At 57.5% G+C, this 25,715-nt stretch overlaps 2 protein-coding genes across 4 annotated transcripts in view; both read right to left on the bottom strand.

Annotated features, from left to right (window-relative positions):
* Positions 1-741: 741 nt before the first annotated feature.
* Positions 742-15,480, bottom strand: KIAA1614 (KIAA1614 ortholog). Of its 2 annotated transcripts, XM_056355257.1 has the most exons (12): positions 10,825-11,169; positions 10,314-10,410; positions 9,482-9,505; positions 8,183-8,818; positions 7,493-7,556; positions 6,143-6,298; positions 4,185-5,434; positions 3,967-4,096; positions 2,993-3,233; positions 2,360-2,472; positions 2,050-2,234; positions 742-1,677 (listed from the first exon to the last, which is right to left on the bottom strand). In XM_056355257.1, exons 4-12 carry the CDS (start codon positions 8,811-8,813, stop codon positions 1,484-1,486), a joined length of 2,964 nt encoding a protein of 987 aa, XP_056211232.1. In that variant the 5' UTR covers positions 8,814-8,818; positions 9,482-9,505; positions 10,314-10,410; positions 10,825-11,169; the 3' UTR covers positions 742-1,483. The 2 variants fall into 2 exon arrangements, with proteins under 2 accessions (XP_056211232.1, XP_056211231.1); XM_056355256.1 differs by lacking the exon at positions 9,482-9,505 and having other exon boundaries at positions 10,314-15,480.
* A 1,489-nt stretch (positions 15,481-16,969) lies between these two features.
* Positions 16,970-25,715, bottom strand: part of XPR1 (xenotropic and polytropic retrovirus receptor 1) — a 109,440-nt gene continuing 100,694 nt past the window's right edge. For both annotated transcript variants that reach the window (XM_056355258.1, XM_056355259.1), the window contains 4 exons: positions 19,720-19,886; positions 19,305-19,444; positions 18,284-18,505; positions 16,970-17,303 (listed from right to left, as the gene is read on the bottom strand). In XM_056355258.1, the coding sequence (XP_056211233.1) occupies positions 17,243-17,303; positions 18,284-18,505; positions 19,305-19,444; positions 19,720-19,886 (590 nt within the window). In that variant the 3' untranslated portion in view covers positions 16,970-17,242. The remainder of the gene's footprint in view (positions 17,304-18,283; positions 18,506-19,304; positions 19,445-19,719; positions 19,887-25,715) is intronic.

Below are 25,715 nucleotides of genomic sequence, written 5' to 3' on the forward strand. Positions count from 1 at the left end.
CAGTGACCTGGCTCGGGACACGCGGGTGGTCTGGCACGAGGTAGCAGGAGAAGCTCCCACCGGCATCTGCCAGGCATCACCCTCCTGGCTTTTAAGGCATAAGCGGTAGCTGCAGTTTCTGGGGTCTCCTCTGCGCCTTGAGCAGCTGCTGCCCAGATGTGGGGGATGCTGCAGGCAGCTGCAGCCCAGACGCGTGGGCGCCAGCGTGCAGAGGGCAGCCATTGCTGCCGTGCTCCTCTGTGTGCCGGCCTCGGCGCCTGCTGAAAAGGCTTGTCCCCGCACAGCCACCCCGGCGCCGCGGCACAAGTTTCCCCTTCTGTGGCTGGAAGGAAGAAAACCCCCAAACCAGCAGCAGGAGCGCAGACCCCTCTAATTAGTGATGGATACTTGCAGGCGCATCCTCACCGCTGCCCCGGCAGTGCTCGCAGGAAGAGGAGAGCTTCCCCCCACCCCCCACGCTGCTCGGTGGAGCAGGGAAGGGGGGTTCTGCTCTCTGAGGGACACTGCAGCTGGCTGAGCCCCCCACCTCTGCCTGTCCAGGGCACCCCCAGCATCGCAGCACTGTCGGGAGGCAGCTGTTGGAGCGGGTGGGCCATGGGAAAGTGGGCAGCAAAGAGCCTGAGCCCATCCAGAGCCCTCCCCCCAGAACACAGGCTGCCTGGGGGCGCAGTGGGGAGAGCCCCTGCCAGCACAGCTCTCTGGGGAGCGTGGCCCCCAGGGGGCCCGCCTGCTCCGCAGACCGAACAGGTCCTTGGGCCCCAAAGACCTCCTGCCCTCAGGTGACAGTGTCCGCAGGCTGCACACCATGGCGCCCCACAGCCAGGGCGCCTACAAGCTGCCCACTGGGGTTAAACTTCGGGGGGGTGGGGGGCTGGCTCAGCCCCATGCGAAGGCACCCACACGCTTCCCAGCTCCCAGACCTGGCTGCAGCTCCTGCACCCACCGGCAGCCCCGTGACCCCGGGGCTGGGGCATGTCCTGTTCCCTTGGCCAGCCCATGCCAGCAAGGATCACCCCAGCCCCTCCGTGCCACCCACAAACCAAAGGCACCCTGTTTCGGCATTACTTTTTTTTTTTTTTTTTTAATCCTGTTTGAAATAATTTAAAAGAAGCCCACCACCCCTGCAGGCAAGGGAGCCCTACATCTCCTGGGGTCACAGGGATGGGACATTCCCACCTCAGTGCCCAGCAGGACAGACCCACCCTGGCTCCATGGCAGGGCTGGGGCTGTTCTCACACTTGGGGCAGCTCCTGGAGACACTGGACACGGTCTTGGGGGTCCTTGATCCCACTCTGTCTCCTGGGGGGGCCAGGAAACCCGCCTGCCCCCCACCCCGCAACGGGGAGCCGAGTGTTGCACCGGAGCCGCGCAGATCGTGGCACCGCGGGGCAGCTTGCTCCACGCCGTGCTGTCCTGCAGCATCGGGGCATGTCGGTGGGATGTCATCCTCCTCCCGCCAGGCTTCCCGGGAGCCGTGCAGGGGCTACCGGCGTGCCGGCCGGTGCCTGAGCACGCGGAGGGACAGGGTGTCCGCCTGGAGCAGCAGCTCACGGATGCGGGCCAGCCCCAGCCCCGAGACGGCCGCCCCGTTGACCTGCAGGATCTCGTCCCCCACGCCCAGCAGCCCCGCGTACAGCTTGGCCGTGCCGGCGTCCGCCATCTCCTGCACGTAGACACCTGCGGAGAGGGACGGGGCGGGTGAGCTCCCCAGCCTGCACCCCCCGGCTGGGGCTGTGCCCCCCGGGGGTGCCCAGGGGCCGCGCACTGTGCCCGTGCACGGGAACAAATTCAGTAGCAACAGCCTTTGGGATGGGCTGTGTGTCCCAAGCCAAGGGCTGGTGGGTACACGGGACCGTGCGTGGCCAAAGCCAAGTGTGGCAGCGACCCCCCATCCAGTGTCACCCCAGAGGGCTCAGGTAGGATGGAGCAGCCCCCTCCACCCATCCCTGAGCTCAGTCCTGGGGGGGGACGAGAGCCACCATGGAGGGGCTGTGCCGTGCCGTGCCTCCCCTGGGGCTCGGGTGAAGCTTTGGGATGACCCCACCGCACCTGTGTCAGGCCGGCCGTGCCCGGAGGTGACACAAAACCCGAAGGCGCCATGGGGGGGTCGCTGCAGCTCCAGCTGGCTGGTGCCGTCGGGGAAGACCTCGACCACACGCCCCACCGCGTGCAGCCGCCCAGGCGCCCCGATGTCCTCCACACTCAGCGAGCGCCGCGGCCCCGAGCCCCCCTTCCTGTGGGAAGAGGGGAGATGGGGTGAGCGGGGACCCTGGGAAGATGCTGGGGACCAGATGATGGGGCTCCCAGCCACTGTGTGTGGCTGAGCACCCCAAAACAGCCTTTCCAGGCCCCGTCCTACCTGTCGGCCGCAGGCTGGGGCAGGAGGTAGGCGCTGGCGCGGGGTGCCTTGCCCAGGAGGGGGTGCAGGCTCTGGACAGAGGCAGCTTTTTGGGGCTGGCAGAAGGGTGACACCTGGGGAAAAAGCACCCAGTTGAGATGGGGACAACCGCAAACACCGTGCAACCCTGTGCCCACTGATGCGCTGAGGGAGTGGGGGGCCATGGGGGCATCCCACACCCCTGCCCCCCCCACCAGAGCCCCCCCCTAAACTACCACTGAAGAGGGGGAAGCTGGTGTCCCCTGCCCCAGCCCAGGACACCCACCCAAGGAGCAGGGTTTTTGGGGAGGCACCTCACTACTCAGCTGGGACACACAGGCCGGGACCCCACACCAAATTACCCCCCGCTCTGCTCCCCAAATCTGCTTTTCCACCAGCCCACCCACCCCTGGCTTGCAGCTTGCTCCTTCCTTCCCACTCCCCATTTGGCTCCAGGTTTTTCAAACCCCTTGGGCAGCTTAGGGGTGGCGCTTGCCCCCCCCCCTCCCCGGGATCATAAAGTGATGCTCAGGAATGCTTCACCCCCCAGCCCAGCGCCCCCCTCCTGTGGGACCCCCGGGACCCCCCCTGCATGGGGTGACATTTCAGGCTCACCAGCTGCAGGGACTGCAGGGAGGGTGACTTCTTCACGCCGGGGCCATCCTGGGGGACGCTGCTGGGGGCCGGGAGCTGCTCCATGCTGTAGCAGCGGAAGCGGCCCAGGCGCTGCTTGGTGCTTTGGCTCAGGCTGCACAGGAGCTTCTTCAGCCCCGACGCCGAAGCACTGCTGCCCTTGCGGCTCGCTGGCCGCCCCGGCTCCCTGGATGGAGAGGGATGACGGCCATCTACCACGTGCCTGCAGGGGGAACAGGACCGGCAGCTGCCTCGGGGCTTGGGGGGCGTCTTGCACCCACCTTCGCAGCCTCGAGAGCAGCAGCACGGTGAGATCAGGGTGCACGGTGAGATTGGGGTGCAGCCGCCCTGTGGCAGTAACCTCGCATGCACTAGGGATGGCTTCAAGAGCCAAAGAGACCTGAAGGGCTCCCTACCCATTTTCCCCGTAATATGGGGGGTTTAACACCTCTCAGACCTCCCCTGCTCTCTGCCTGAAGGGATTGCATCCTGGCAAGGAGCTCGAACGACCCAGCGCTGCCTCCGAACCCTCCTGCCAGGCTGAGACATGCTGCGCCTGGGCCCAGATCCAGCAGGATTGTGTTTGGTGATCCCCAAGGCAGCCCTGGGGCTGACAGCATTTAGCAGCTGATTTTTCCCCCAAAAGGGAAGAACCTGGCACTGAGCTAAACACCTCCAAGGTCACCCACCATCACGTCTGCTGCAACACCCCCCCAGTGGAACCAGATGTGGGGTGAAATGCAATTCCCCCAAACCCGCCTGAACACACATGCAAAATTATCACCCCCACATTATGGTTTCTGGGAGGTTTTTTGGTGCCGAAAGGCAGAGTCCCACTGGGAAACACCGTGGGGGGGCTCAGCCTGGCCACATCCTGCTGCACTGAGAAGGGATGCTCAGGGATGCAGCACCCACCACGCGGTGCAGGATGCTGGCAGCCCCTCGCTCTCACTCACCCGCGTGCTGCACTCCCGGCTGGCTGCGGCTGCTGCTGCACTCCGGGCGTCCTGGCAGCTCCCCCCGGGGGACGAGCAGCCTCCTGGGGCGTAAGGGCGATGGGGCTGGTGATGGACTGTGACGGTGCCCCTGCAATCGCAGTGAGACATTCACATCCCCACTTTGCTGGGGACCCCCACCCACGCCGGGTGCCCCTGTGCTCGTGTGGGTCTCTTACCTCTGCCTGTGCCTGGGGGGTCTGGCCCGTGGGTGTTGTTGCAGTTGTTGGTGGACAAGGCACGGAGGGGGCTCCCTGGGAGCCACCTGGGGCTGCAGGGACCCCGCCGCTCCCCCGGCCCCACCGTGCCCCCGGGCTGGCAGGGCGCAGCGCTCCCAGCATCCCGCTCTGGGCCCCGGCTTCCTTGGCTCGACGCCCGGCGGCTGCCACTGGAGAAGAGGGCTTTCCTGCAAGGCACCTGGGAGCAGGCCTTTTTGGTGGGAGGGGGAGCGGGGAGGTGGATGCCCGACGTGGGGGTGCCGGCCCCCAGCTGCGAGGAGGGGTCCAGGGGCTCACTGGGCTGCTGTGGGGTACGAGTGGCGTTTCCCACCCCCTTGCTTCCCGTGGGATGCTGGGGGGGATCCCCGTCCTCCTGGCTACCGGCTCTCCCTGGCAGTGGGGGGCAAACAGCCCCCGTCCGGCTCGTGGCACCACCAGAGCCCCCATCCCCCGCACGGGGGTCACCGCTGGCTGCACTTGCCCCTTTCCCGGCCCTCGCCTCCAGCTGCGGGGGGGCACAGGGGGCCCTGTGCCCGTGAAGCCGGGGGTCCCGGTGCCCCCGCAGGTGGGGGCTGTGGGGTCCTCCCTCCTCGCTGTCTGTCCGGCAGCCGTCGGAGGTGTCGGTGCTCTCCAGGGCTGAGTCCACCTCATCGATGTAAGTGACGTCCCCGATGTACGTCTCCTTGATCTTCTCGGTGTGGATGTGCTGCCGGGAGGGGAGGATCCACAGTGGGGACCCCCGGGGGCCCAGAGCCCTGGTTTTGGGTTCCAGCCGGGCAGCACTCGGCCCCCCGCTGTCCCCTGGGACGCTTCCTTGTGCCGCAGGGCTGCTTTCGGCCACAGTGGTGGCCACCGGTGTGTCTGTGCCCTGGCCGCCAGCAGCACCCAGGAAGGAGCCGCAGGCGCTGCACTTGCCGCCTGCCACGAGGTCGCCGCTCTGGGCTTTGGGCTGTCCAGCCCCGTCCCCTGGCTGCCTGCCCCTGGCCGGCTCCAGCGAGCCCAGCGCCGAGCCCAGCGCCCGCCGGTGCCGCAGCTGCAGCCGCTCCAGGTACCGCACCTCGGCGTCGCGGGCCGACTCATCCTCGAAGCGGACGCGGGACGGGGATGGTCCCCGCGGCCGCCGCGGCTGCCCGCAGCTCGAGTCCCCACTCGACGAGTCGCTCAGGCTCCCGCCGTCCCGCGGGGCGATGCTCGGCCTCCCGCCTGGCTCCCTGGCGTGGGGACAGACCGATGGGGGACAGGCCAGTTGCAAGGGCTGCCCAGCTTCCTTGGGAAAGCGAGGCAGGAGGGGGAAACCCTGCAGAAGCTGGAGCAGGAGGAAAAGTCCACCTGATGCTCCACCCCGCTGCCCTCCAGCCCCCTGCCCGGAGCTGAAATGGTGAGAGGCTACGGCGATGCCCGGCTGCCACGGCACAACCGCCATCACCCTTCCCCTGCATCGAAGCGCGCGGTGGCTCGGTCCCAGACACCGAATGGCACAGGACCCACACACAGGGCAAACCGCGGCTTTGGTACAGCCCCCCAGCCCCGAGCCTCCCTAGGGAGGTGCTCCCCATCAGCTGGGAGACGCAGTCCCCCAGGCAGCCGGGAGCACACGGTTAATGCCTCCACATCATCATCAAACACAATTAAACACCCCGCAAATATTACGCTGGAAAGGTTTCACGCGTGCCCCGGCAGAAGGATGCTCCTGCGAGCAAAGCTGCTCACGCACCGGGATGGGGCTGCGGACCCTGGCTCTGCACACACGGCTGCACGCTCTGCACATGTGCCGGCACGCGTGTGCATGCTCTGCACATACATGCACACCCTGCACATGCACCAAATCCAGATTCCCCCCCCTGAGAGCGCTGTGGCAGCGGGGTTGGGGGCGGGGGGGGGGGGAGAGGCAGGATGAGGCCCGTGGCGCTGGCACTGACCTGGGGTGCGGGATGGCGGTGGCCGCGGGGAGGAGGAGGATGTCGTGGCTGGCGCGCAGGGGGTTCGTCCGAGCCTTCATGCGGGCGCGTTGCAGCAGCTGCTTGGCCTGCTCATGCCGCGGGCTCAGCTCGAGCTCCTGCCCGGGGACAAAGGCCCTGCAGCCCCGCAGCAGGGAGGGGGATTAGGAAAAAATAACAGGGATTAGACATGGTTTAACGGTGACGATGAGGCTGCTCTGCCCAGAGAAAACAGGGCCCAGCCTCCATGCACAGGGACAGCCAAGCAGGAGCCCCCGTAACTCCCGGTGCCAGGCGGGAGGAGGTGGGTCACACCCCACACCGGTGATGCTTTGAGGGGGCTCAGCACCCACACAGCTCGGGCACCGACTCGGCCAAAGCAGCGCTTTGCACCACGAGCACCCCAGAGTGGGTGAGGAAACCGAGGCAGGCATTGCCTCCGATCCCCGCCGGTGTAAATCCCACAGCGATGTGAACACAGGTAGGTCTGGGATAACCCCCCTGTCCCGGCTGCCTTCCCTTGCTTGCAGGGGGTCTCCCCTCCACCCCCCCCCCCCCCCCCCCAACACTTCCCCAGCTGCAGGGTGGGGGATCCATCAGCTACAGGAGGGCACAGCCCTGCTCCAGCGCTGCCTTCCCAGTTGGCCATGGCCCTAATCCCTCTGATTAAAATAATCAGCTCAGGCAGTTGCTTTGGGGAGCCTGGCCTTAACCTTGTCATGGCAGGAGGGTGGGCGCACGCCAGCCCCCAGGCAAGCCCGCTGTGCAGCACCGGGGGGGGTCCAGGCTCCCCCCCAGCTTTTGGCTGCCCCTGCTCATGGGGAACGCAACATTCCCGGCTCTGCCCTGCACCCCGCTGTCCCCAACCCCGCAGCCACCGGCGCGGAGCAGAGCCAGTAACCACCACACAGGGGGGTCTTCCCCACACACTTGCTTCCCCCACACGGCTCCCAAGCTCCCAGCCTGGCTCCCCAGCCCACCCTGCTCACCTGCTTGTCCCACCTCTGTATTTTTAGTCCGTACCTCTAAGGTTTATCATTAGTCCAACAAGATTACACACGCCTGCTGCCTCGATCCTCTTAAGCACCTGGAACAAATTTCTGTCCCATTCTCTTCCCCAGCTCCCTTCTCACCCTGGGGTCCTGGTGGGGACCCCTGCCCTGCTCGCACAGAAGCATCACTGGAACCCTGCCATGCTGGGGGCCTGCCCCCCAGCCCTGCCCCAGAGCCCCACCGAGCCCCAGCCCTGCTTTGAGGGGTGCATTTAAAATACAATTCTGGGGAGGGGGAAAGAAGCAAACGTCTGTCTCTGCCACACTGGGACCAACCTACCTGCAGCCCTCGGTGTCCTGCAGCGAGACCCCCGAGTCCCAGTCCCCGTCACTGGCTGGCACCTCTGAAACGCAGGACAGGGAAAAGTATCAAAAGCCTGGCTGGACCGCAGCCCCTACCCTGATCCACCTCAATAGCACCCACGGACCCCCAGCCCCACTCCTCAGCCCATCCCAACAAACACCCTTCTCAGGGCAATCCCACCCGCTCGGCTCTGGAGAGACCCCAGAGGAAGGGGACATGGGGACATGGGCAGCAGCACCTGGCGCGTGCGCCCGCAGGGATGGGCGCTGCGGGGTCATTAGGGCAGATGCTTTCAAAGGAGGAATTAAATCCCTTTCCCGGTGGCAGCTGGCGAAGGGAAGGTGATGCCCGCAGACCTTGACTGCCCCAGAAAGTGAATTTCTTGCTTTTGCTTTTCGCAGTGACATTCCTTGCCAGGACGCCGGAGGGACCCGGCAGCACCCAGAGCACCCCAGCGATGCAGCACCCCGCTTTGCCTGCGGGCACCTCCTACAGCTGCTCGCAAAGGGGATGCAGCACCCGTGGGGGCCAGGGCAGCCCCGGGGTGCGAACCAGCCGCATGGGAGGCTGGAGGACAGCACCGAGGACCCCCATGTGTCCCAAAGCTTTTCCTTCCCGCACCCAGCGGCTCTACCGAAACAGCTGTCACCTGCCCAAATCACGCACCGGGAGCGGCGAGGCCCAGCACCTCCTGCAGCAGCCGCCGGTTCCTCTCCACCCGTTCGGCCAGCGAGAGGCTCTCCCAGCCCTCTGCCACGGTGGGGGACACGGAGGGACCCTCCTGGTCCCTTGGCAGGGTTCGTGCCTCTTCTTCCAGGGGAGGTCTCTCATGGGGGGAGGCAGAGCCCCGGGACCCGCTGCCCTTGTCCCGGGGGAGCTCAGTGCCTCCTGGCACATCTCCCCTGGGTGACGGCACCTGCCAGAGCCCCGGGGTACCAGTGCGGGGTGCCGGGGCTGGGGGGCCACCGGCCACGGGCTCCCCGCCATCCAGCAGCCCATCCGTCAGGTAGGTGCGGAGCTGAGCCCGTGGCTCCACCGCCGCTGCATCTGCCCCCGGCTTCCCCCGCCGCGGCCGGGACTTCTTGGGTGAGGGGCGCTCAGGGGGGGCTGCGGGGGTCCCTGACCGACTGCTCCCCCGCTTCTCCTTCAGTGCCTTCACCTTGCTCTCCAGGACGGCGTGGGGGCCACGGGGGCGATCAGGGGGCTCCGGCAGGGCAGGGCTCCGGCCGCCGCTCTGGCCGTGCTGCCTGGGGGGCCGCGGCACCCGCCGTGTCTCAGCAGGAGAGCCCCCCTCCATGTGTCCTGCGGGGAGAAAACCCAGGGGAGGGTGGGCTCGCCCCCCCGGCACCCACCCTGGTGCTTCCTAAAAAACACATCTCTCCTGGCCACCCGAGGCTCTGCCGGCAGCGGGCACCGTGATGTGCCCAGGGTGTCTGCGATGCCACTGCCGTGCACGGCCGGGTGGGGAAGGGGACAGGGACATGGCCCAGCACGAGGCCACCCAAAGCACTGACACCAGCATTGCTCCGGAGCGGGTGGGTCCCCAAAGCGGGTGGCCTTGCCCATGCTTTTTGGGGCACCCAGCAAGATGCCCCCGAGGGAACCAGGTCAGGCCCCCCGAACCCCCCAGAACCGAAATCCCTCGCGGCTGCACCTCGCCGAAGGTCCCACCCGGCAGATATCGCCCCCCTGCTCCCCCCGGGGTCACACGTGTCACTTGTCCTGCACCAGCCTCCTGGGCCCGGTGACACCCACGTGCCGCTGCCCCCCTGCCCCCCGCCGGGAGCATCTCGCCCCACCGGACCCCCGCAGGAGCCTCCCCCGTGGCCGGGGTTGCAGAAGCCCCCCCGGGAGCCCCCCCCACCCCAGGATCCCCCCCCCTACGGCTCAGGGCAGCCCCTCGCCGCCCCGGGGCAGAGCGGCAGCGGGATGGGGCTGCGGGTGGGAGGCGAGGGCAGTCCTTACCCCCGGAGCGGCATCGGGAGGGGGCTGGGAAGAGGGAGAAGAAGGCGGAAGAAGGGAAGGAAGCAGAAGAGGGGAAAAAAAAAATTAAAAAAAAAAAAAAAAAAAAAGGACAAACCAGCAAATCCCAGCCCCTTCAGCCGAGCCAGAGCTCAGCCGCTTGGCTGGGCTGCGGGGCCACGGCCAGCCCTGCCTCCCGCCCGGCCCCCCGCCGCCTCCGCCGCCGCCGCCGCCTCCTCCCCGCCCCCCCCCCCCCTCCCCCGAAGCGCCGGCCCAATCCCGCCCCCCCCGCGGCGTGGGGGTCCCGGCTGCGGGGCGGGGGGGCCGGCCGCCCCCCGGGAATGTCCTTTGCCTGGGCTGCGCGTTCGGGACGGAGGGGGGTCAGCACGGCCAGCCCCCTCCCCGGGCCTGCCGAGGGGGGCACCCTCGGGGGCTCTGCCCCGCACCGGCAGCTGGGGCTTCAGGAGGCCCAGAAGGATGGGGAGGGTGGTCCCGGCTGGGGGGGGGCTCCAACCCTCCCCAGCCCGGCAGCCCAGCCTGCTGGCTGCGGGCACCCCCACCAGCATCACGCCTTGGCAGCTGCGCTAAACTTTCCCGCAGGCCAAACCCTGGCCGGAGCTCACAGCCAGGGCCAGCTGAGCATCTCCAGGCAGGAGGGCGGTGGGAGCCAGGCTTGGTGCACCCACCCACCACCCCCCCTCGGCCCAGTGCGCACCCTGCACCCCCCCCCCCGGCTCCCCACGCACCAACCCCCTGCCCTCCCCCCCCCCTCCCCCTCCCCGAGACCCCTCAGAACTCATCACATGGGGTGAGGGTCCCGGTGGGCACTGCTTACCTGGGGGTGCTGGGGGTGCCGTCCCCGGGGGGCAGCAGGGGTGCTGCGGGGGCCATGGGTGTCCCGGTCCCGCTCCAGCTGCCGCTTTAAGCTGCAGCTTTTGATATTCGTGATTGGTTTCATAATCCCGATCAAAAGGAAATCACCAGGATTATGAAATTGTTTTAATCCTCCCGGCTCCAGCCACACTGGCGCCTTCCAGCACGAGCAGCAAGAAACCACACCGATCTCCTTAAAACACCCCCCGGCACCCCAGTGGTCCCCATCGCAGCCAAAACTGAGCCCAGGGGCTTCCTTCCCGGCGGGGCTGGCCGGGCTCGCAGCGGGCATCAGGGATGACTCCTTGCTCCATGGGGAATGGACCCAGCACCTTCCCCCCGCTGCTCCCCGGCAGGAGGGGAGTGCTGGCAGGTTTGGGTGGAAGAGCCCAGAGCAGAGAGACACCCCCCCCACACCCCGTACCCCAGCCCTGGGGTCTAACCTCCCCTGCAATGCTGGGACCCATCCTTACCTCCGTGCTGTCCCGGAGAGGGACCCCAGCTCCTCTGCCTGGGCTGGAGGCGTGAAACGCACCGCGGAGATGTTGTCCCCATTGAGCTGGGGACAACTCGACCGGTGAGGTACCAAAGCAAGGGCAGCCGGGCTCCTGCCGCCAGCCAGGCAGGGAGCTGCAACCGGGATTAAATCTCTGGGAAGCGGCTGGTGTGAGCAGCAACAGGCTTAGAGCGATTTCAAGGCACTGGGCTCTCTTCTGGAGGAAGATTGATTGCAAGAGAGGATGAAGAGATTTAAGAGAGCAAAATAAAAGCACAGATCCCAGACAACCCAGAGCCAGGCTACTCAGCCTCCTGGCCACCTACTGTGCAGGCAGGACGACACTTTGGACCAGGGACAAGCTGGAGAGAGGCAACCGAAGGCTCCCAGAAGGACCAAGAGCCTTTAGCTGGTACAGCATGTTCCAGGCAGGTCTCCTGCAGCATCACCCCTGGCATGTTGGGTTTGAGACCTGGGCACCTTCCTCTGAACCCCTCCTGCCCCCCTCCAACATCTCCCTCCTTCAAGCACCTCCACCTCCTCCCAGGACACAGATGTCCCCCACCTCCGGCCACCAGTGATAGCCCACCGCTCCCAAGGGCGCGCGAGCAGCATCTTCGCAGAGCGTGGAAGCAATGGCTTCGCGCGGGGATGTGGCACCAGGGGTGGGACGTGGGAAGAAAGACACACAGACCGGGGACAAAAGAGCCATCAGATCATTGGAAAACAAAGAGCTTGTAATAATGAAAAAAGGACAGATTTCGTAACCAATCACTTTTTCCTTTGAAAAACACAATCACAGTAACTTTGCTTTATACAACCACCTAGAAACTATGAAACAGTATCACATTGTGCATTTTTTTTTTTAAACCTACTTATCAAGAAGGGTATTCCACACTTCAAAAATTATATCCATTTGGGGAGGAAAGAGGAGACAGCTAATAGCGCAGTCACAGATACATCATGAGTCCAAGCAAGCGGCAATTCTTTGTCCTCACCTTTTCCACTTAGCCAAAAAAGAAGAGTGGAGAAGGGGATAGCAAAAGAGAAAGGAGGAGGAAAGAAAGAAAGCACCCACAGAGGACTAATCACACTCCATAATTACTTTTGACATCTACAGGGCTTCATAGAAAGATCATTTAGACCAACACAGTGGGGAGGGGGAGAGGAAGGCGGCAGCGGGACCCGGGGGGAACTTTGGCATTTCCACCCCGGGCCCCTTCCAAAGGCCAATCCTTCGCCAGGAGGACCTACGGGACGGAGAGGTCATCACAAGTTCTACCAGGCTGCCCAATTTCTCCTCTGGAGCAAAGAGTTTGCAATTTGGTTTCTAATAGCTTGAGGGACTGCCAGGCCATGGGGCATCTTCCCAGGCAGGGTCGGTGCCTCTCGCCCACTGTGGCACGGCTCTGCCGGGGCTAGAGAAGCCTCCGACTCCCACCGGGAACAGGGCTGGGGCAGCAGCACCTGGGGACACCCCGCAGCACCATCGCCTTCCTCTCCTCCCCCAGCCAAACCTGCGTTTCTCTTGCAGCTGGGATGCTGCAGCTGGGGCTGAAGCCCCCCCAGGGATGCTGACACACCGATTTAGCCCCATGGTGCTGGGGGGGGGCTGACAGCTGGTGCTGAGGGGTGGGATTTGGGATGGCATCATGTAAAGGAGGCAAGGTTTGATGAGGTGACAGCCACCGAGCCCAACCGTGACTGCAGCAGAGTTACCATAGGGATCTTCCACTCTTCCCTTAGGAACCCCAGCCCCTCTTTTCCAAGGAGACAAAACAAGCCGATCGCCTTCTGGAATAAGACTTTAAAATAAAAAAAAAATCCTATGCTTAAGGCAGAAGATCACCTTCCCCCTGCGAGTGCAAAGCAGAATGGTGGAGAGGAGGGAGGACATGGGGCTGGGATGCGGTGCGTGGGTGAAGCGGCTTTGGCATTCCCAACGGGAGCCAAGCCATGCCCCAGTGCCAGGGCACGTCCCAGCATGACCCCGATGTCAGGGCCACAACCCCCCCAAAAGCCGGGGGCGCACACCGAGTCCCGGTGAGCAGCATGCAGCAGCATCCTTGCAGGATAAGGCCAATTTCGCTCAGCTGTTCAAAACGCAGGCCACGCTCACAGGCTTTGCACCGTCTCCCTCGCTCTTTGGAAGATCCATAGTAAAATTCCCCAGGGATTGTTATCTTCTGGACCGAGACAGTGCTGTCCTTCCCCGCCTCCCACGCGGCTGCAGCAGCTGAGCCCTGACAAGGAGGCAGGATGAGCAGCACAAGAAGTATTTTTAGGGAAGTAAGAGCAGCAGGATCCAGCTTGGCTCCACAAGAGGCTTTCCCCCCCCCGCCAGGATTTTCCCACAGAAGGTTGCTGCCAGGCACCCCCCCCCCGCGCCAAGGGTACCGTTGGCTTCGGACAAACAGCAAGGACAGTGACGGAACAAGGAGGGCCGGGAGCGGGGCAGGGAAAGGCGCAGGATGAGCAGCAGCCGACTTTGGGAACGTGTCTGGGTTGGCGAGGTAGCAGTTTTATTTGATACACCCCGGCTGCAGCCATGGGTGCTGCAAATGTGTTTCTTTTAACGCGCGGCTGGACAGCATCGGTTCCCCTTGATGGAGCAGCTCCCGCTCCCACTCGCCGAGACCGTGGAGCCAAAACCCGTCAGGGGCGCGCAGCCGCTGCCCGGCACGGCCCTCCCCACGCAGGGGCACCTGGCCTTTCCAGTGACATGGTCCCAAAGCCACGCAGGGAACTCCAGCTAGCAAGTAAGACTCTCTGGATGCTGCAAACCCTAATCCCCTGCAACCCGAAAATCCCTGGGAGAGCAGGAAGGATGGAAAGCAGCAGGGAATCGGCGCGGAGAAGCAAGGTCAAAGGGTATCTCCAAAAGTCACCGGCCACACTGCGGCACCACCTCCCCTGACATGGGACCATCTGCAAGGGCTCAGGGCAGACAGAAGCAGCTCCCACGCCATCCTGGGAGGGAGCCGCACACAACCGCAACCTCCGTGCCGAATCGTGAGGAGAGGGCGAGCTCAACACCCAACATCCAGCACTGCTTCCCAGCAGCCAGAGCATGGACCCGTCTCAGCTTCCACCTTCCCTCCAGCTACATCCCAACAACTAAAGTGCCGGATAAAAATACCCCGGCTCCTTCTAACTCTGCTCCACACACTTCTGGACCATCAACCCTGCTGTTCTCCCTCCAGGAAGGTGCCCGAGCACCCACGAGCAAAGCCCGCGTGTGACACGAAGCCACCCCATGCCCATCCCCGGCGCAGGCTGCTCGCAGGGGTGGCGGGGCTGTTCCCTTACCATCTGCTCCGCTCCGTTAGGTCCCCCTTTATTGGCCAGATGTTCTCGCAGCTACGGAGCCACCCCAGCTTTAGCGCTGGCTCTCAGGAGGAATCTGCACACCCGATTTCTCAGAAATGTCTGGGAGGGGGGGAACAGGCAGATGTGGCGCCGGGGGGCTGGGAGCCTTTGAAAGCCAGGCCTCTGGGAATTCGGGCTACATTCCCCTAAGAGGCCACCTTCACTGCCAAAAGGGACAATGTTTTATTTTAGGAGATAATGTTTGCTAGCTATACAATGCCACCTCCCCTTTTTTTCTTATTTCTCCTGCCAGCAAAGACAGAGAAAAAGGGAAGAGCAGAGAGCAGAGCAGACAGACAGGCTGAATTCTTGTTTCCATAATGATTTAGGTAAACTACAGAATAAAGATTTAATTACTTGCAACCTGACGCTGCCCACCGGGTTGGGAAGCGAAGGGCTGGGCGGTGCAGCAGCAGGCAGGCAGGAGGGACGCAGACCACCCGGCCATCCTCGCTCTCCCCAGCCCAGCTGAGGAAGGCAGAGCGCTCCCAGGGGATGGACATCACTTCAACGTGTCTCTTTTCCTTCCCTCCAAAAGGAAGAATTGCCAGTAAAGCTCTTGTTTCTGTCTACAAAGAACCACTTTGCGTAAGTTACACCGCTGGTTGATTTTGCATTGCCCCTCCTCAGTGTAGCTGCCCTCCTCTGGCCCCCCCGGCAGCTATGGCTTCGCTCCCACCGATCTCGCTGGAAACACCTACACAAGGTTTGGACACAGCAACAACCGCTGCAATGCAAGATAGGCAATGGAAATATTTTCAAGGGCTTTATATCTCAGACTCCACCTCCACAGGAACAGGAACCCTCCGTTTAAGTATGAACAACAGATCTAAGGGAGTTAAATATGGGAAAACAGGCTCCTGGGCACAGAAAGGATGAAGAGCACAACCTAGTCCAGCTGCCCTCCCGCCAGAGCGGACCGACAGGGCAGGAGATGCGAGGAGGAGCACCACAACAGACACACCAGCTACGCCACCATGCACACTGCTGACAGAGCAGAGGCATCTCCCGGCAGGTCCCTCGGAGTTTCTTTGCAAGCTGAGAGCATGTCACGGCAGCGCAGGCAGGGACAGGGCTGCAGCGCTGCCCTTAGCCTGGCACGGGGCACGGCTTCACCACCACTGAATTTGAATCTACCTCCAATTAAATGAAGAGAACTAAGTTTCCTTCTTCAGTTCCTCTGGGCAAGAGGCACAGCAGGCAAACAGAAAACGCAACGTACCAGTCATGTGAAAAACCATGCTATTAGCTAACTATAAAAAAAAAAAAAAGCCACCAAAGAGCAACCGAGCAGATTCCTGCAATTCCATTGCCCAAACGATAGGCAAGCCACCGGACAGACATCAGTGTGAGGATCCTACTCCAAGAGTTTCACCCTTCCCTTGCAGTCTCAGCTGTGCACCGTGAGCTGAGCAGAGGGGCAGGCGGCATTCCCGGGGCCTCGGCCACGCCGACCCGACGCGGTGGTGGGGTTCAGCTCCAGCTCCCCGTGCCCACCGGTACTGCTGCGAGAGCTGAGGGCACCCGTCGTGCCAGGGGAAGGACGGTGGGACTCGGCAGGCACTCATCTTCCCTTCCCTACAGGAGGAGAGGCTAACGAGACCATCGAGTTGGCATTGCTCTTCCGACACGATTTGCTGGCAACACGGCTGCCCTTTGCCCAAGTCTGCTTGATAGCACCGCGCTTCCCAACCCGGGCTGGCGAGAGGAGGCGAGGAGCTGAGCCACAGGGCGACGCAGCAGGATGGAGAGGCTTTGTGCTAAACCAGAAGCCACCAGGAGACCTGTTTTCAGTTTCACCTTCCCTATCGGGTGGGCTCAACACAGACTTTTCCACGCTCCCCGACAGCTCGCTAACATACCCCCCCCCCCCTCCAGCCCACGGCCATCAGCTCCTCGCCTTGTCCCACTTCTGCTGCGCTGGGCTGCAGGTGAGCACCAGAAAAGCTCCCTGCTCAGTAAGGGATGCCTTCATGCCATCTAAGGCTTCTTAAGGCTCTGAAAAAATACTTTTTGATCTGGAGAATGAAGTTCTGAAGCGTTTGTTTGCCTAGCTTTTTGCACCGTTGGTAGGACCCAACTCTCCTTTCCAAAGGACCTTAGGATCATCTGCACTACTTTCACCCAGCTGCATGGAAAGTTGGCGTTGAACCGGCACAAGAAACATGCCCAGAAGCAGTAGCAGCAACTAAAAAAATCAGAAAGAGAAACTTTGGTTTAAAATAAAATAAAATTGAAAAGAAAGAGAGAGAGAGAAAAGGTAAACACAGGTGCAACTTGTCTCACGAGAGGGGTATTTGCAGGGCATAACCCCAAAACCCTGGAGATCTAGATCAACATTCCCGGCTTTGTTTTACTGTTACAACCTTCATTGCACAGGACTCAAAATCACTCTCATATGGTTGTTACGTTTCATAAATAATGTGAAAACTATATGCAACAGATACATCATATTTCCAAAAAATTATAAGAAAAGTTACATCAAATTAAAAAGTAGCTTCATGAATGAAGATACTGCTCTAAGTGCACTTTCCCTGCAAGTGCAGCCAGTGCCTCAGCGCTGGATATGAAGAAAAAACAAAACAAAACAGAACAAAATAATCAGATTTAAAAACTTAAGTCCGGTTTCAACCAGTCAAAACCGGGCCAAGCAGAAACCGAGTGTGGTCTCGGCACTGTCCCATGAGGGAGTCCCTATGATGCTTCGTTATCCAGACAGGTTTGTATGTCCTTGTTGAGACTGTAAACAATCCTTCTTTCCTGAACTGTCCTCTTTATTGGCAAAACAAAGTAAAATATTTTATTTTTTTTTTTTTAAAATAGAACATTAAAATTAACCCAGAAGAAAAGAAACGAAACACAGTGAGCTTGTTGGAGTCCATAGGATCTGGTCTGGAAGAGCTCAGAAAACATGTTGAGTGTTTTCTCCTGTTTTCAGCTGGAACTGTACCAGAGGTCGGGTTACTTGGGGAAGAGGGGAACAGAACGAGAAAACAAAGGATGCGGAATAAGAGACCGTGGCCATCTCATGTGTTCGCTTCATTCGCTAGGTCCTCTATCAATACCTTAGTGTCACAAGCCTTGGACCTGGAAAAAAACAAACAGAAAACACTCACTGGGGAGAAGAAATCCTTCTGCCCGAACATGCTTGACACGTCTCGGTTCGCTGCATGACGGAGGGAAAAAACCGGCACGGTTGTAGGGAATTCACCCAGGCTGTGGCCCACATCCCCTCTGCATCAAGTTACTCAGTCTCCAGCAGCCACATGAAGCCCGTTGGTGTTGGTCGCGACCCTGAGCCAACACGGATATGAGACAAGCATGGCCCAAGGGCTGCAGCTCAGGCCAGAGCACACCCTTTGCGTGACAGCCACAGCTCCTTTCCCTCCCATCCACCCTCCCACGCAGTGATGCAACAGGGGGATGTGCTGCAAGGATTGCACAACACCCCGACACGAAGCACTTCAGCATCCCCCGAGAGCACAGGCTTGTTCTCTGGCCAAAGGGCAGGGCTCTGCGGCTGTGCTGCTGGGGCAGAAGTGATGCCTGGACACTGGAGCACCCTGTGATGCTTGGAGCATGGGCACTGCCATGAAGATACCCAGTCAACAGGTTCAGGGGCTTGGGAGCAAGAATGATGGGTGGAAAGGAAAAAAAATATGGATGGGTTTAGATCTGTGAGAGGATGGAGTCCAAGATCTCACATACGAAACCTTAACCAAACGAGAACTGAACCGAAGCCTGGAAATGTCCAGTTGAAGAGAACCCCTCTTCCAAGTTTGCACTGGCAATTGCTACAGGCTATTTTTGCAGGAGGGGAGTCTTCTAAAGGGAACTCCCATTTCCAGTGGTTTACCAGAACCCCAAGATGACGTAAAGGACGGCTCAACCCCCCAGCAGAGGCACATCTGTTTACTAATTGGACCTGTCTTCCCTTTGAATAATTATTTTGGCTGAGATCTTCGCCTGACTACCCAGCCCACAAGCAGCCACCGTGCACTAGCAGCAGCTCCCACAGGTGACTTGGTTTGTTGTGCCAAACAACACAGAGGAGGGGCAAAACGTACTGTGAAGCAAGACGAGGTCTGCGCAAGGACACGCTCTGGCTGCGCTTCCACTGTTTGTTCTTGCGGCGGTTTCGTACACCATCTTCCTGGTCCATCATCTGATCCAAGAGCGTCAGGTCATCGGCGTTCAGCGGTGCCACGGAGATGTCCCTCACGGCACGGAACTCACCACAGTTGTTCAGGTGCTCGTTCTCCAGACGGAAGAAGTTCCACACAAACCGCCTGGATGAGGAAAAAATGAAAATTACCATTTCAGTTCCACGTTTACAGGCATTGCCTGTGGTTGGCAAAGCACTGGTACGTGCACCTGGATACCACTGAGTCTTCTCACTGATCCAAGAGCCTCTGGGAACATGCTGGGAGCATGGAGAAATGGCCAATGGCTAAAAGCAGCACCTGCTGCAACATCTTCCCAACTCCCTGAGAATAACAGACGTGCCAGGCTCATTCACTGTCCCAGTGATGACAGCCCTGGTCTGGACAGCGTGGAGGCACCAGGCGTTCCAAGCTAAAGGCAGCCTTCACCATCTACATGAGTGAGGTTCAGCTTGAAGATCTTTTAATCATCTCAGGAAGCCACGGCGGTGGGTTTCCGCCTAGAGTACAAGTGTGTAAAGAGCCCCAGAACCTTGCAGGATCCCAACCGATGGTGCAGGATCCCAATTAGCATTTGGAAAAGAAGCTGAGATTTGAAAATTGTCAACTTGAGAATCAAGTGGAACTTCAGCTAGAAATTTCAACAAGGTAATTTTTAAGGAGAAATTTAGCAAAACCAAACCCCTCAAGATCAGGTATAGGTTTGGAAGAAACCAGACATAGTATGAAGGACCCAACCCCAGAGCCCTCTACAGCCTTCTTCACTCAGCACCCTGCTTGGATTAGATGTTCCTGTCAGACCTAGTCTTCCATCTCAAGGACCAGTACCCTCCGTGTCCCAGCAAGGCACTTCCCACCGTGCTGATGTTATACAAGTAACAAAAACGTAAATAGAGAAACAAACTGTTCAGTCAAGCAGCCTTACCGGAATACCTCAAGTGGGGCAAATACAGTAGAAATGATGTCCCCAGCATACGGAAAGATTTGCATGGAAGTGAGGGAGATCTGGATGGTCCACGCAAAACGCAGGATCACGTCTTCTACAATGGCACAATAGTAGTATGCCTGAAGGACAAGACAGACAAACAGGACAGCTCATCCTACGTGTTCTGCACAGAAGGCAGACCTCTTCAGGCCTTCAGGAAGGCACAGAATTTTCTGCTCATCCGCTAGGAAAAGTGAACAGTATGAAATTATCTCTTTGAATCAAATGAATTCTACTGCTAGAGAAATCTGAGCCCACAGCATTCAGAAGCACCAGTGGCCAACGGCAACATGCTCTAAACTCGGCAAGTTTTGTTAAAATATTCAAAGCCTTTCCTAATAAGAGGTATACGCACTTTCTGTGGGTAGACAATTCCTTCTCGAAGAAAGGTATTTTCACCAGCATTTTTGTCAAAGAGACCCCAGTCCATCTTCAGGTCCCAAATTAGGGTATAGCAAGAGCTGATGAAATAGAAGATAATCCACAGGTAGAAGAACACTTGGGTGTCACTGTGGTTTTTAGCTGGAAAAGAAAAGAACAGCATACTTCTGTACAGGTTGCTTCTTAAACCAGCTACAAATCGGCTGATTTGATCAGAGGAAACAACACCCCTTTCATTCAGGTTCTGGGAAAGTCATCAGGCTAGCTAATCCGAACCAAACCCAAAGCCTCGCCAGGACCAGCTTGATCTTGTCATTTCAATTCCACTTTCATATCGTTCAACGTTTTGCACGTGGGATTGAAATTTGCACGGATATTTTTATTTTCTCGAGACTCGTGGCAGACCTGCCGTTCTGGCTCTGAACAGCAGGTGGAAGCTGAGGGCCAGATTTCACAAAGGACCCAGGCTCGTACAAAGGAAAAAATAATGAGGCGGTGCTTAGTTAGGAGCATTTTGTAAGAAAATATTTTAGTTTGTATAAATACAAACAACTGTGAATTAGTGTCCTAAAAGCCTGAAAGGGGATGGGCAGTACAGGAATTTCCACCAGCCATTTCGGAGGTTGCGGCAGCAGGGGAAAACAAGCAAAGCAGCGGCAATACATTAACGTGTATGTATAAATCCTGAGGAAGGCTCTGTATGGAGTTCTAAATACCCATATAGAGCTCCACTTTGTGAAACACAGGGCTGCAGGCCCAACGTCTGCTCACCTACGGATATATTTTTGCAACAAAGTTGTTTCCCGTTCCCCCCTGGAAAGGTTACGCTGCTCTCAATTCAGCTAAATTTCCCTGCATCAGTTGGCTGGGTAAAAATCAAACAGATCTCATAATTCTGTTTGCTTTCAATTAGCAAATCGGGGTCATAAAGTTCCTAAAATAAAGCATGTTCTAATGCTTTGCGAGACTGTGACACTTTGCATCTCGCTGCTACCACGAGCCTTTCCTCCTTTCTGTGCAGCCACCACAATTGCTCGTTCACTGATTCTTTCTAACAAAGCCAGGAACACTTCTAATACAAAAAACCCGTAATGTTTTCAGTCCAAACCTGCTCCCACACTAAGTGACAGCACTGTTTTCCATATACATGGCTTTAAAACAACAGAATCCCTGAAGCTGATCATAGAGGGAGCAACAGTGCCATTTGGTCTCTCCCTCCCTTTTTGTTTCTAACAATTACAACACAAATGTAATGCAGGAATCCAATAAAATTAATGGAGGTGAAAATGAGAGGCATCGTGTAAGAGTACATTCCTCCCATTGTGCCTTTCAGGCTTCCTGGACGTGATGTGCAGGATATAGGTCAAACACACACACTCATTCTCCTTTCAAAACACACCCCCTAAAGCAAACCTATGAAAGCCACTTCTGCAGCAGAGCCTGCCTGCACTGAAGCCGCACATCAGCGGAGGGAAAGGACATGGGATCTGCGGCAGCTCTCAGGGTTGACTAGCTTCACTGCTTTTGTACGAGGCTGGAAGCCTTTGAACAATACCCCACATCCTCCCGATGCTGGGCTTTAGCCCGGGACTGGTCTAGCATCGTGGCAGCCGCCACTGCCGCTGCAGCGAGCCGTCATGCCAGCCGGAGCAGGCACACAGGTCCTGCAGAATACGGGCTCTGGTGCCCAGGTACATTAATGCTGCTGCTTTGAAACCACCTCTCCCATCCATTTTTCCAATGCAGATGCCCACAAAAGAGGATGCAGGTGAGGTTCTTAGACCTTAGCAATTAGGGCTCTACTCCAAGCTTGTATTTTCCCTTATCAGTTCCTCCCCAAACCCTCCACTACGTTATTTCAGGAAGAAAAGGCAGATACTGATGTTCAGTGACTCAGAGACACTAAGCCTGTCCTTTCCAACACTATTTTTAGCTCACCAGATCTCCAGTCTCCCACTACCAGATCATAAGTGATAATTCAGAGGCAGTTAATGGGTTAAGTGCCTTTAAAACATCTAAAATGCTCCAAACTAACCTGTGAGGCTGTGTGGGCTGCAAGCTTTCTATGGGTAGCTTAGGCTTGAAGGTTAGGTCATGCTTTTTTTTTTTTTTTTTTTTTTTTTTTTTTCCCCCCTTAAGGATGGAATTCATATAGGCTGAGTCTTACTCCACGTCTTCATGGAGCAGACGGGCAGAAGGCAGCGTAGACAGCACCATCCGCTGCCGTGCTTTTGGTCACAGCCCTGGCACGAGCCACAGCAGCATTGCTGGGAGCTCCTTTGGCGTTCTCCAGTCACAGGGGGGCCAGCGTGGCCCCTGACTACCACCTCAAACTACGTCAGGGGCTAACAAATCTGTATCCTAAGTTGTTGATTACACAGGAAGGTGATTTCAAACGTTAACACTGCTAAAACCTAAACTGCCTTAATGGTTATTCTGTGCAATTATGGAAAGGAGTACCACCAGGAAAAAAGGCTCAGGTAAGAAATCTTGTGGCATTAACCTCATCAACCTCCAAAGGATGTGCCTGATTCTAGGTAGGTCATCCTGGTCTCAGCCCCCTTTCCCTGCCCCTGTCTTTGCAGCAGTCTTTTCAGTGGCACCTGGGGTCATGCTGCTTTGCCCCTTGCTCCTGCTCACTTTCTCACCGACCAGCTCTGCAATGCATTTGGCTCCTGAAAAAATTCATTAAAAAACCCAAATCACTCCCCAGTAAAATGCTCTGATCAGAACTAGCCTATTGTCTTCAGCCTTGGCCTTTGAGTCCCTTCCTTTAATCATTTATCCTCCCTTTTTCTCCCGCCTGCAATCGTTTCATACCTTCCTTCCTTCTATCCTCATTGGTATTCAGCTGGTGTACGGAAATATGTTACTGCTCTAGGCAAGCAATTATATCTCAGCCTCCACTGGCTGGTCCTAGTGGCCCTCTTCACTGCTGCTCAGGGGGGTAGAAAATCAAGGCATTCATATTCTGCCCAGAGGCTCCATCTACTCCTAGCCTGCCAGTTTTTCAGAAGCAAGACATAGCTGTGCATATGTATGATGATGTCAGGGTCTATTTAAGCAGGAACCGTTTCAATCCTCTGTTTTTTCTTTGTTTAATGATGTGCCAGAAACCACGACAAACCATTAGAGAGGGAGAGTCTCAGGATGACAGAAGCACTCCGGACTCCTGGTAGATCTCAGCCTCTCTAAGAAGGGAAAAAAGGCCAAGTCTTTTAACATCCCATGGGCTGCGGCAACCCTTTGACAGTGCAACTGCCAGTCCACCCAGCAAGGGGTGCATGAAAGACCTTTCTACTCGGTGCTCCAAAGGGCAGCACCATGTAGCAACTTCCTAAGCTACGGTTATTCAAAACAGCACGTGCAGGACCAACCCCCGCCAGCACCAAACCTCCCTCTGCATGTAAAGTTGCAGGTGCAGCTTCACCCTCCCTGCCGATGGGCAAATTTCAACGTGCGTTCACATTACCATGTCCACAACCTGGAGGTGTTCAGCTATGTCAGAAGCCATTCGAGCTCGCAACGCCCTGCTATCTCCACCTGCCACAAAGTCCACGGGAAGCGGCGTACCACAGGAGCCGTTCACAACCTTCACCACAGAATCTCCATTGGCATGCCCTATAAAAGGCAATTCCAATAGATACACTGCACAAATACACCTAGAAATTGCTCTAGGTCAGTGAGAGAAATAAGGGAAGGCTTCCACCTTCGAACAAGCTGTGAACGGCCATGGTCCGAGAAAACAGCCAAAGGCACTTGCGGCAGCAGAATTTACTGTCTGCAAAAACTGCTGATAGACGGTATGTTGGATGCCCAAACCAGCTCCAGGGGACACAGTATCTGACTGGCATTCAGAGAGAATACCACTCTGCAGAAATTACAGCCCCTTCCAAACATAGGCAAGAGAAAGGCTCCTTTCTATCAAAGATAGACAGCAAATACTATCCTGAACGCTGTTAATATTGACTTTACTTCCAAAGAATACTATCTGTTTACCCTGCTGAATTATTCTGGGGAATGTAAACACCATATAGTATTCAACACAGCAAAAAAAAATCAATGCCATGTATTATTGAAGATGTGGATAAGAGCACAATGGCCCTCGATAAGCACTCCTGGTGTGTCAGCCGGCTGTGGTTTCTGCTGATGGGGAAAACTGTGATAAAAGCTGGAAGAAGCACGAGGTTATCAGGAAAGAGTCAGGTAAACCCTGCAGCATCAGACCGAACGGACCCCGCCAGGGGAGCTCTGCCTCCAGCCCTGATTAAGAACCACTCGGTCAAGGTGTGCCAAATTCAGTCTCCTTTTGATGACCAGCCTGGAAGTCACCAATTTAAGCAGAATCAAAACAAAAATACAGTCACAGTGTGCCAGCCAAGCACAGGCACAAGTCCTGAGCATACATCTTCTGCCACCTGGATGACACCTGCCCATTAACTCCATCCCAGCACATCACGGGAGGGGGGTGACAGCCAGAAGTGACTTATCTATAGACGAACTGCCATCAGAATGACATCCCAAAGCATTTGTCTAACGCCTTAATGCTTGAAGCGCGGTATTACCCCTCCCTCAGTAATTATCCATCTTAATGAGGGACTAGCAGCAGCGTTGCCTTTCTGCCCAGCCAGCACGTCCTGCTATTTAATACCAATCAATGGCAGAGCTGTAACATGACAGTGGACTTAATGCAGTAAAAAGGCAAAAAACCCGGAGGAGCACACAGAGGACTTGCCATTGTGCACTGATGGGCTTTGTCAAATACCAACCACTTCGTATGAACAACCTTCCTGTTAGATTCTGCAAACCTCTGCTATAGCCTCCGGGCACAATTTAAAGGAAAGCAGCAAGATAACAGCTCAGTAAAGAACTGTCAGGAGACAACATCGCGTTTCTTCTTCTAGTTAGATACCACATTTGTAGAGCAGGGAATCCCCAAATAGTGTTTTGACTAAAAATACTCTGCAGGTTTGCATTGGGTTTGTAGGACAATATGGCTGTGTCTAATTTCAATGCAACGTCATTGATTGCATCTCACAAACAGAAGAATGTGATTTAATTGCAAACGGGAGGAACCATATCAGTCATGACTGAGATTTGATCTGATTCTTCTTCTGGTGGCTTTTCTAGCATTTGAGAAGTTTTCTTGGGGGATGCTTTACTGCTACCTTGACAGGGATGGGGTTTCCAATCTAAGCATTTGCCAGCAGTCTCACTAATAAGAACGCCTGGACTCACAGTCAGAAATAAATGGCATGGTAATCAGAACCTTCATTAGTCAATTTAGGGACTGGGACACAATGTCAACTGCTACCTCTGCCTCTGCTTTGAGATCCAAAAGCAGATTCCTTCAAAATATAATAGCAACCAAAAAAAAAAAGAAATTGTTGCACGATTGCATCTCCTAGATTTCTGCAGCACCAGAGAACTCCAGACCTGCATACATTTGAAAGGAAAATCACTTGTGATGTAGTCAGTTGCTTTTCTTAAAGTGTTCCATTAAAAAAAGGTCAGGCTTCTCCCTCTTAAACGCCCATGAAATGAGGTATCAGCAGGCCACCCTTTTTACTTACACCTTATTCATTGGTGTTCCCGCTTCTCCAGCCACCTTTAACACAAAAAGGGTATTAAGTGATACACATGGTACTATTAGTCCACTTTCCAAATCCCAGCTATTAAAATCCGTATCTCCCTCTCTCAGCTGCAATCTTGAGAAGCAAACGCATGAATCATGCAGCAGCAGGGTGCGAGGTTGCCTCTCCCCCCACGGCACGGCTGCCGGCACCAGGAATGTCCTGCTTGACATTTGTAGACCTACAAAGCAGGGGAAGATTTTCCCTGTGGGATTTTACGCCTCATTTGTGCTGACGTTCAGGGTGAGGTGGCAGTTCCCGAAATGCCTCTAACCCCCTCTCTCCCAGGCTCCCGTCTCATCCCACCTTCCCTGCTCACTTACCGCAGGCTGCTGGC

Source organism: Falco biarmicus, chromosome 11 (assembly GCF_023638135.1).
Source record: "Falco biarmicus isolate bFalBia1 chromosome 11, bFalBia1.pri, whole genome shotgun sequence".
Taxonomy (NCBI): domain Eukaryota; kingdom Metazoa; phylum Chordata; class Aves; order Falconiformes; family Falconidae; genus Falco; species Falco biarmicus.